The following is a 10,863-nucleotide window of genomic DNA, read 5'->3' as shown; positions in this document are numbered from 1 at the left end:
GGGGCCTTGCCAATCTCGCACATAACCTGGCAACAAACAATCATTAGGGATAAGAACTATTAGTTAACCAGCCCACCTCGTTAATCAATGTCGATCTCAACAAAGTTTCAGTTCCAATTTTCGACATGAACTACTCCGTATAGCCGCATGAAAGAGTGTCCTAGTGTGATAAGCCATAGGCTGGTAATTTTTTTTTTTTTTTTTTTTTTTTTTTTTTTTTTTTTTTTTTCCTATATTTTTCAGCTTAAGTCACATAGTTAGTCAAAACTGACCCATGCTAGCCTGCTAGTTACGCGTATGTATAGGTCACAAGATCCAGGAAGGGTCGATCAATTTGGCCAGCCAAGGTCAGAACGGGATGGGAGTTGGTTTGCACATCCTAACAGAGATTGCATAAGCCTCCATCGTGAAGAGTATATAGCATGATTGAGAAGGGGGGTGTGTTGAACCGGGCTAGAAGTGATACAAAGCAATAGCTCCTACAGTGTTCTTTTCTCCTTTTTTCCCTTTTCCAGTGAAACCTGCAAAGGCACATTCTCGAGGCTTTAGGGATTAGCATTATGTGTGGAATTGGGGCATTTCTGGATTTCCACAATCACTCTCAACCAGTGAGCCATCAACAGCTTGAGTCTGAAATTGATAATGGGCTCGACTTCATAAAACACAGAGGGCCAGATGCTCGAGGAAAATGGGTCAATGCAGACGGCCGTGTGGGTAAGTAGACCGACCGTTGTTCAACTGAGTTAGTATCGTCCCTGACCAAAGATCGCAGGGCTCGGCCACATTCGTCTGTCTATAGTTGATCCAAGCCCCAGCGGAAATCAGCCTTTTCATGATTCTCAGGGTGACATTCATGCGGTCGTCAACGGCGAGCTGTATGATCATGAACGCTATCGGGAGCAACTAGCATCAGAGTTTGACTTCAAGGGAAATAGTGACTGTGAAATTGTCATCGCCTTGTATAAGCACTATGGCGCGTCCTTTTTATCGCACCTGAGGGGCGAGTTTGCCTTGGTCCTCTGGGATGCGAAGAGAGAGTTGTTCTTTGCTGCACGCGATCGGTATGGTATCAAGTCACTTTATTACACCCTCGTCAACAATCGCCTTTTAGTCGCAACTGAGATGAAATCGTTCTTGGCCTTTGGATGGAAGCCTGAATGGTGTATTCGGAGTTTACGGTCGCTTTCGTGGCAACATGGATCAAACACCTTTTTCAAAGGCGTATATAATGTGGGTGACCTCAGCCCTGTGCACGACATTTAGCTTATGATGATTTCTATCTGACACGGAGCACCAGATTCGACCGGGTCACTACCTCCTCAGTCAGAGCTTCGGTCCATTGGAGCAAACCGAATACTGGGACTGTGAGTTCCCCGACAAGGTGAGTAGAGATACATGGACGAACAGTGGCATAGTACTCACACCGGTCAGAGAGCCTTGGAACCGCGTTCGGAAGAGGAAATAATTCTGGGACTTCGGAAGCATCTTCTGGAGGCTGTGAAGCTCCGTCTACGGGCTGATGTGCCGGCCGGTGTTTACCTGAGTGGCGGGTTAGACTCCACCGCCGTGGCTGGGATGGTCTCCCACTTGATGAAGAACGGAGAACGCCTTGGGAATAACCCCGATGGGTTGAAGTCGCAGCTGCATTGCTTTACAGTGCAGTTTGACCGGGATAGTGGGTATGATGAGTCTGGTGTGTTTTCGATTAGACCTCGCTATCTAGAAAGTTTCCCGGATACTGATACTACAAACAGATGTCGCCGAACGTACCGCTACTTGGCTTGGCGCTAATTGTCATCTCGTGCCCGTCGATGAAGCTGTCCTTGCCGCAGGGTTTGAAGATACCATTTGGTTCAGCGAATCACCACTGCCGGATCTATGTGGCGTGGGGAAACTGGCGCTGGCGGAGGCAGTACATAAAGAAGGCATCAAGGTCGTGCTTACAGGTCAGTATTGAGCCTCCGTATCGTGTGATAGTTCAAGAGTTAACGCTGCGCGTCACACAGGTGAGGGTGCCGATGAGCATTTCGGAGGTTACTCGTACTTGAGACTGGATGCCCTGGCTGAGCCAGATCCGTCCTGGCCAGCCGCGCAATTCCCTGAGTCAGAAAGGCTTCAAATGCATGAGAAGCTTTATCGCCAAGTTGACTCCTCTGGTTCTGTCGGACGGGTCGAGTCGGCCGAGCGCATGCTCAACGGCTCATTCTATGGTCAAGAAATGGCGTATTTCAACTTTCTACCCTTCGCATCCTGGACAGATCTCTACGCCTCCGTCCCTCCACACACTGCCCTTGCTGAAAGTTTCAGCGGTAGTACTCGCGACCGGATGATGAATAAATGGCATCTCCTGCACACATCAGAGTATATTTCGATCAAGACCTTCCTGTCAACCTTTATCCTTCGCAACGCGGGCGATAACGTGGACATGGTTCACCAGGTGGAGAGTAGACCTCCATTTCTGGATCATCGCGTTACCGAGTATGCCAACCAGATTCCTCCCAGTTTAAAGATGTCTGTCGACCCAGTCTCGAAGACGTTTCGCGACAAACACATTCTTCGTGAAGCAGTGAAGCCTTTCATTCCCGATGAGATATACTCTAGACCCAAAAGGTCCTACGCCGCACCAGTCCGCTATCCAAAGGATGGACCACTATGTCAGCTCTTCAACCAATTAGTGACTGAGGAGAATGTCAAGAAGCTTGGGTTTGTGGATTGGGGAAAAGCCAAAGGCAACCTACACAGAGCATTTGAAGGTTCTGATGACATGGCGTTTAGATTTACCCTTACCCTCGCTCAATTTGTGGTTCTGATGCAGAGATTTGGAGTAGCGACTTGCTGCCCGAGCCCAAATGCTCTTTCCTAATAATTACAAGAAATGGTTCGACACATAGTTAATGAACAAGTGACCTGAGACTAATAGAAATTATTTACTATAATCTACCCTCCGAAGCCTCTATCGGCTTGCCTGTGTTTTCTTATGTAGACTCTGAATCCGCTGCGCCAGGGCCAGCGACTCTTTCTCCAGCCAGGGCATAGCATGATGGTAATCAACCTCGAACAAGAAGGCCCTGGATGGGTCGAAGTACGTATTGTATTGGTCGCGCCCAAGGGCCAGGAACTTGTCTCTTAATCCATGCATATGCAATGTCGGTATTCGGATAACTCGTTGATCATTTGTCGTTGTCCCTGCACTCACTGTTGTCAGCATGCAGATATACGGAATCCATGATGGGAAACCGGGGGGGAAGGAAGGCAAGAGAGCAGAGGAGGGGGGTATTTTTTTTACCATAGTCAAAGTGGGCGGCCATCGGCGGTCCCCCACCCATACACAGCACGCCAAACCGCAGCTGAATAGAAGGCACTGCTGGCCGTAGACCGAGCTTCTCTCGACTTTGCTGGTCCAAGAGCAGTCCACTCGCTATCCGAGTTCCCTCGCTAAATCCCATCACGCCCACCCACTCCCCTCCCTGTCCGGCCCGTCGCTCTTCCATCATAGTCCACACCCATTCCAGACTATCCTGTTCAGTCCAATTGTGCCCATTGCTTTCACCTTTGGAAAACCAAGATTTATATGGTTCAAATCCACCGAATGCTGGGAGAATACCAGGGCCAGCGATACTGTCAAAGGGACCTTCAAAGAACTCGAACTGGAATTCATGCGCAAGAAGCGCAGTGAGGAACGAGCACTGAATCTCATATATCGCTGCAGAAGATCCACCACCGTGGAAGCAGGCGATTCGAGGGAGACTCTTATTCATTTTGCACTCGCGGCTAACCGGCCCACCTATTCCTGAGAAAGTCGTAATTAATTGAGGCTTGTGCAGTCAATATATGGAATGGAGAAGCTGCAGGCTCAGCTTCGAGGATGGAGTGGCCTAAGTACTTTTTTCATTCCGACAGAACCCTCTAGGTAGCCGGGGTGATTCCTCTCCTTTTCATTTTTCTTTTAGTTCTTTTCTTTTCTTTTTTTTTTTTAATTTATTAGTGGTTAATTTATCTTTATTTTATTTATTTTATTTATTTACTCTTATGGCGCGCCGAGCCAGGGCTACAACCAATTGATTCTTATGGGTAAAAAAAGGTTAAAACTTGGAAAGGAACTACTGAACTATTGAATTGATATGTGGACCCAACTGAGCTTTGTCGATCATTGATCCTTTAGTACGAACTTATCACGTTCCTTATCTATGTTCCCATACGTCCACTGCAGCCGAAAATGATTTGACTGGTCGTATTGTGTCCATCGTAGCCCATGTAGTCGCCACTATGATTCTGCAGACAGTATCGTAGACGATCCCGCAGGCTTCAAGCAAGGTCGCCTTTTACGATCGCCGGAGTTATAATTTTGGCATGGAATATCTGCATATTCGACTACCTAAAAATGTCCGGGCACCTGAGGCGTCTCTGTGGCGTAATTTATCGGGCTTTTTCTGGTTGATACAGCTCCGTAGCTTTAGCGTAAGAAGAGATGACCATTCACAAGCTCCAAACCTGCTGGCTGGCTGTCGATGGTGTTTTTCCATTCCTTTACCCAGACTCTTAGCAGTTTCTTCGGTAACAGACCGAGCTGAAGCCCGGGCACTGCCCGTATGTTTTAGTCGGGCTTAACGGCTCACAGGAGCAGCGGAATGAAAAGGGAAGCTTTCCATAGGAGAGGCAACGCTCTTCCCCTTTATAGGAGTTATGGTGATGCTTTTTTGTCCCATGCCAACGCGACCACTGAACCCTTCTCCCAGGCAGGCGACACCGATCAATCTCAACAATACCATGACAGCCAATGGAGGGGTTGTTTTGCCCAAACATATCCCATCGACCAGAAACCCACCTATCTCGGTCGTTGGCTCCCATTTAAGTAGCTGATAGGCCCCGTATACTTGGTGTGGCTTCAACTGTCGTTTAAACCCCTTGACACTGAAGGGTTCTGAGGTGGGAAGGAGGGGCCGGGGCCACCTGGCTTTCTGCGCCCTAATGAGCAACAGCTTTTGTCCATCGTTGCAATTTCTCGATCCTGATTCAGGAACACGGATACGAGCCATAATATGGCTGTCCGTATTAAGTTCAACACGATTTCCCATGTCGAAAGGATTGACAGTATGCTAACAAATCCAACGAGTAAATCGTTCAGGCGCGCCCTCGGTGGCGGCCAGTCTCCGTTAATGCTCGGGTCATACTCTTTCGTGGCCATAGGCCATATTGCCGTAGTTGCTTGATGTATTGAACCAGACGCTGCCGGCCTGCCATCCGTGGACTCCTCACACAACTTGATCTTATTTCTCTTGCGTCCGGGTAACCAGTAGAACTCCATCTTGAGTTCCGTTTCTGTTGTTTGAATTGTTCGGAATGCAAAGCGTGCTTTGCCCCGTCACAGAGTCGTTCCCCTCTCTTTTCAGAAAATCCATGAAGGGATTCTATTTCCCTACTCATTAGACTTTCTAAAATCATAAACGTACAGCAGCAACCGCTGCGTAGGGATTCATTTGCGAGCGGTCTGACTTATCATCATCGTCGTCAGATCCTGTCATTCCACATGTTCTCCGCAAATCTAGACGAGATTTGCCGTAAGCCCTATGCTGGAGGCTAGTATCCTTAGACTAGCAAAGTAATATACTCATCTTCGCATTATCGGCCCAAAAATTGAAACCTGAAGGCATAACTGTGGGGGAAAGTTCGATCGTAGGGTTGAACGAAATCGTTACGCTTTTCCGTTCTATTTCTCTGGCCTCTGAAAGGCCGAAAGACAACGGCCGACCTAACTATGAATGTCATGTTTGTATAATGCTGATCCAGTTAATTCATATCCCTTAGAGGGAACATATGGTTCTCTCTTCACGCCATAGTTAGCAGTTAGAGGGAAATAGTTGTGGAGAATGTTTAACCATAAGTTGTCCACCCTACCCTGGAGCCCGCTTCGAAGAAGTGTTGAAGACGTTTGAACGCCGATGCTTCGGAGGAGAAACAGCTCCTTTACTCGGACTGCTATTCGATGGCGTCCCGAGGGTAGAATTAATGTCGAGACTTGCTAGATGGGCGACCCAGGTATCAATTACGACATCCTCGTCAGAAGGAGCGGCCAGCCTTTCCTGGGCATTTACTAAGTAGAAGCGAACTCGGAGAGCCAGAGTGAGTCTTGGACAGCGAAACGCGCTGCTCAGTGCCGTCGAACCGTTGCAGAGGTCGCCATGAAGCTTGGCACGGCACTAACAGATACGCTCTTCGCAGCGAACAGGAGAACAGAACGGGAGAGGGTATCCCCGACGGTATTAATACTGAAGCGGAGCTACTCATAATCGCCGCGCAGGTGCTGAAGATGATCTACCATCGCGCGAGCGGTATACGCCATCTCTCGCAGATCAAGCCCTATTTCCTTCAGACCAAGGAGTAGTCCCTGGAGATCGCTGGCTGCAGTACACAGGGTGTTAGGCAGAGTAGCCGAGACCTCTTCCGCTACCACCCTCAAGGCGAGTAACAAAGGGAGGCTGCACGTCTCTATCAGACCTAACCTGGTCATGAAACCCAGTGCTGTCTCTGCAAATGGGGAAAAGCTCATAGCCAAAAGCACACTACCGAGCTGCCCGTGGGCATCCAGTCAAAGGCGGATGTAGATGTAGTAGAATGATCACGATACTTATGGCAGGGCTGTGCACAAACACAAGTAATCTCTGTGGCTTGGCGTTCGTAGAAAGCTAACAGCTGTCCTGAGAGTAGGAGACTTCGATCATTCCTTGAAACTGCTATGGACTATCACGATGTCGCTTTACCACAATCGACCCGGTTGTGACTAAGATGAATATGAAACAGTCTGTCTTTTAAGGTATCGATAAGTGCATAAGTAGCACTAGCACTGTCAATGGTGACCATACTAGTGGTATGAAAAATGTTTGTGTTCCGTGTGCGGAGTCAATTTATGTATGCCCTTGTAATCGGATGGAACATTTCATGTGTGAGTTATCACCTCTCAAATCCATCCAGGTAGGTCCTTTTCGCAGTTATGAAAATCACATCCACGCGGTCTTGAGCTCGCCCATGGACTTCAATGCCCCAAGCTGCCTATGTCGGCAATGTCTGGCGTCTTCTCTCGGATGTACTTATAGTGTACTCCAGATTCGTTTCAAAGCCAACTCGTTAGATCTGACGCTTATGCTCCGGAATCCGCTTAACGAAACAAGCTTTAGTTGACCTTGTATAGAGCCCACTTCTTCGCAGAGATCATCAGACCAGGGACGCGGAGAGTTAAACAGGGCTATCCCTCACCCACTGAGCCATAGGAAGGGGGTTTACCGCAGTGTGGTGTACATTGGCTAAAGCATCATGTATAGAAAGCACTCGCGCAAGGTAACCCGATCTTCGTAGTTCCCATTTAGGGCTTCCTCCCACGCAGTGCTACCTTTGATGGGGTCGCTGTACTGAAGTACCCATCTGCCATTGGATACGATTTGGCGGGAAAAGACCGTTTCACTGACATAATCCAGATACACACCCTTTTCTCTACTTGAAGGGTTCATCTTCGGAAGAACAATAACATGTATAACCGCTCAGTCTGTCGTGGCCCTAGATGGTGCGGGTAGACTCACATTGTGAAACAAGGGATCGGAAAAGCCGTTACTTTTCCTATAGAACCGCTCGACATCCATCAGGAGGATACTGCCTTCTATGTATGGGGTGAGGGGTGTCGCCTTTGGTAGCTGGAAGCAAAAGATTATCCAGCATGGTACGACCGGTCCCCATGGCGTCTTATCGGGGTCGAGACCATCCACGACCTCCTCCCTTGGGAGTCGTTGATAACCCTTGCAAGTCCAGTCGATTGCCTTATTGTCAGCGTCAAGGTCACAGGCATCTGTCATATCTGGGATGATCGCCTGATACCGAAAATTGGGGTAGGGATTATGATAACCACGCGAAAGTGGGGGGTTTACACTTCGCTTCGCATATTTAGCTAGTGGAGGGGACTAATAGCCTGGTAAACATCACGCTGTTTTGTGATGGCATTGCAGAAGTGTAACTTTGGTGATTGGGTGTGGATAATATGTTGTCCAAAAGAATCTCGAGACGATTGTATCTTCCCATGTTGCGATGCCGCTCTTATAGGTGTCTAGGGCTTAACACAGCAAGACCTGCTAGGCGTGGGATTTGCTGTGGGAGCGGCAGATCAACGATAATCATATGCACCAGCATCACGTTGACCAGGATATCTTGCAGAAGCAGGTATGAATGGCAGTCATATAGACTTTATAGACCAGTTCGAAAGTGCTGCGTGATGCGCATTGGCCTACTCCATTCGACGGTTTCAGCAATTACGATTGCGGTAACTGAGTTGTTGCTCGACATAGACTAACCCCCTTTGAATGAGTTTTTATCACTGTCACCGTTCAATGTCAAGTCACTGTATCTCAGCATTCCTGCTTCAACCTTGTTATGCCAGCCCCGTTGGGTGGAGAGTTATAACGCAGCGGTCAAATATTCCGCCGGACATACAGTGCGTACAGCCCACGCGAGCTTCGACGCCACAGACTTGATGTAGGAACATACTGGGGTCCTAGGGTATGTGCTGCATAGCCACATCGATTTCTTTCCTTGGTGTCCCCCAATAAATGCGTAATAGCCCTTGTAAACGGCTATCTAACGTGTGTTGTTCATCTCGATAATCACTGGTCTGGTCGCCCAGCGGGCACGACAATGAGCTGTCTCCACACCATAACGCTTTCGATAGCGATTTATGATGGTCCAATAGATCTCACTATGCATGTCTTCGTGACATTTCCGTTCGCTTCAAAGTCGTAAGGCCACTTGTATATCCTCTCTCTCGGGACCAATTCGACCCAGGAAAGGCAACCCATAGCTCATTAATGCCTGTGTTGGCATCGGAATACCATCCATCGTTTCACCTATTAGCAGACATTATCCGGTCTAGGATATGCTTTACCACATATGCCGTCCAACACATAAAGTTTAAAATCGCGTGCTGAGATAACGGTAGTGTTCTTACTTCGATTGCTTGTCTTGTACCATCTGCTACGTAAGTGGGTAGGCTGTCGACTTCTAAGTTTTGGCTTAACATCGAATCACCTGGTGACTTGTTGATTAGCCAGGGATGAAATCTTAGGAAGGTCTTCGCCAAGGAAAGCATAGTAATCTTTCCACACAGGGTGCCAGTTTTTGCCTTGACTCGCAGTGAGAATTCGTGCGCCACGGGGCAAGCGAGTAATACGTACGTTCCCGTTTACGTCGAAGTCATATGGATAGTCCTCTGTTTGATTACGGACTGGTAAACATATGATAGCTGTGATACACCTCGCATCAGTTCACGTAGTATAGCGTGGTGGACATATCGCCTCCGAAAGATAAAACTCGGCATTGTCTGCTTTGCCAGTGGTAGATTCATAAATTGAATCGGTTCACTGAGGGTAGGATATCTGTCGAGTGGGTACTCTAAGCTCCCAACCTCAAGGTTTCTTCCTTGAAGTGCCTCGCCGGGATATTCGGTTGATTAGGTAGGGATGGACGGAGTCGAGTGAAGTGTTCTCTTATAAACGAGACGAGTAGTATCCACGGTATGACACCACACAGGTTTTATCTCCAAATGCCGCAATTACCGGGGTATGCCCTTGGCAGACGCGATACATTGACATACATTAACACACCAGGCATCGGATAATCTTATGTATCTTAATGGCCATCGTTGTTCAAGAGGGTTCCATAGCTTGGTCATATATATGATCGCTGCATAATTTCTGGTAGAGTATGAAAGTAGACACAGAGTTAGAAGGCCCTTTCTCGTCTCGTATAGGTAGATATCGAGGTTTATGAGATACTCCAGGACATGGAAGGTATATATACCTAGACGAAGGAATAGCCAATCTGCCTTCACCTAACAACTACTATTCATCAATCGACAGAATACACTGAAATATCTCCCATTACCTATCCAGAGTTAATAAACTCATTCATTCCATATAACCAGGGAACCAGGGAATCAGGAAATTCCCTATATAACTTCAATCGCAACAACCATTCCACTCACCCAGATTTAATAACCATTAAAACCACTCCAAAAATCAATTCCCAAAAGCAGCCCAAGCCTGCAAAGCCCCCATAAGCGCAACCACGATACCATTACTCTTCACTCCACGTTTCAAATACCACCCGGAGCTAATCCCCACAATAGCCGTCATCAGAGCCGCGACGGCCCGGTTAATAGGGTCGTTCAGCAAAGCCGGGTTTTGGGACCAGTTGTAGTTTATCAGGGCTATGTATTTTTATTAGTATTCTTTGTTCGTGCTATTTGGATATGGATTTGTAGGAAGTAATAGAGGTTATGAGTTTTCGGATTCTCGGTTCTAGAGAGAGAAACGTACCATTCATAAGGAAGAACCCACTCCCTTGGTACCAGCCTGCTCTGGCACAGGTGTAGGCTAGATTGGGAAGGGTGCGGACTTGGGGGAGGGTTTGCCAGTCTTTTGCTGAGAGCTTTGTTTTTTTAATAATTTATCGTTAGTTTTACTTTGTACTTTTTCTTCTGGGGAGAGTATGTGGTTGGGGTAGTGGTAAAGGTGTGTATGTACCGTGTGGCCGAGGGAGATTAGGAGCCAGCCTGCGGCTGTTGACTGGAGGGCTGTGGGCATCTTGGTTGGATCTTGTTACGTGGATTGAAGGGAAGAGTTGTTAGAGTAGATAATTATCGTTGATGTTGGAGGGGGACTTCAGGGGTGGGTTAGAATGGCTAAATGAATGGTGGTTTATGCCAAGGCCGAGGAACTCGGTCCGTTGGTTGTCGATCTTTCAGTTGATGGTCGCTCTTTGCATTATGCGATTGGGATATATTAGTATTTGGCTAGGAAATGCTTATATGAGAGGAGAATCTAGCTA

The 10,863-nt window shown here is 47.7% G+C and overlaps 5 protein-coding genes across 5 annotated transcripts; 1 reads left to right on the top strand and 4 right to left on the bottom strand.

Moving 5' to 3' along the window:
* Window positions 1-560: 560 nt before the first annotated feature.
* Window positions 561-2,907, top strand: F9C07_2216882 (asparagine synthetase; the record flags this gene model as incomplete). The annotated part of the gene is made up of 6 exons (XM_041295706.2): window positions 561-714; window positions 773-1,230; window positions 1,298-1,381; window positions 1,432-1,693; window positions 1,755-1,946; window positions 2,007-2,907. 6 exons carry the CDS (start codon window positions 561-563, stop codon window positions 2,861-2,863), a joined length of 2,007 nt encoding a protein of 668 aa, XP_041150846.1. The 3' UTR covers window positions 2,864-2,907.
* A 46-nt stretch (window positions 2,908-2,953) lies between these two features.
* Window positions 2,954-3,758, bottom strand: F9C07_2076946 (serine hydrolase FSH; the record flags this gene model as incomplete). The annotated part of the gene is made up of 2 exons (XM_071508830.1): window positions 2,954-3,195; window positions 3,287-3,758. 2 exons carry the CDS (start codon window positions 3,756-3,758, stop codon window positions 2,954-2,956), a joined length of 714 nt encoding a protein of 237 aa, XP_071367520.1.
* An 846-nt stretch (window positions 3,759-4,604) lies between these two features.
* Window positions 4,605-5,036, bottom strand: F9C07_12990 (uncharacterized protein; the record flags this gene model as incomplete). Its single annotated transcript, XM_071507932.1, has 1 exon — window positions 4,605-5,036. One exon carries the CDS (start codon window positions 5,034-5,036, stop codon window positions 4,605-4,607), a length of 432 nt encoding a protein of 143 aa, XP_071367519.1.
* A 231-nt stretch (window positions 5,037-5,267) lies between these two features.
* F9C07_12991 (uncharacterized protein) lies at window positions 5,268-5,651 on the bottom strand (the record flags this gene model as incomplete). The annotated part of the gene is made up of 3 exons (XM_071507933.1): window positions 5,268-5,408; window positions 5,451-5,542; window positions 5,609-5,651. 3 exons carry the CDS (start codon window positions 5,649-5,651, stop codon window positions 5,268-5,270), a joined length of 276 nt encoding a protein of 91 aa, XP_071367518.1.
* A 4,401-nt stretch (window positions 5,652-10,052) lies between these two features.
* On the bottom strand, window positions 10,053-10,619 carry F9C07_12992 (uncharacterized protein; the record flags this gene model as incomplete). The annotated part of the gene is made up of 3 exons (XM_071507934.1): window positions 10,053-10,243; window positions 10,353-10,464; window positions 10,560-10,619. The coding sequence occupies 3 exons, from the start codon at window positions 10,617-10,619 to the stop codon at window positions 10,053-10,055; spliced, it is 363 nt and encodes a 120-aa protein (XP_071367517.1).
* Between the last annotated feature and the right edge of the window lie 244 nt (window positions 10,620-10,863).

Source organism: Aspergillus flavus, chromosome 8 (genome assembly GCF_009017415.1).
Source record: "Aspergillus flavus chromosome 8, complete sequence".
NCBI lineage: Eukaryota > Fungi > Ascomycota > Eurotiomycetes > Eurotiales > Aspergillaceae > Aspergillus > Aspergillus flavus.
The sequence above is the reverse complement of the archived record's forward strand: the minus strand, read 5'-3'. Positions and strand labels throughout refer to the sequence as shown.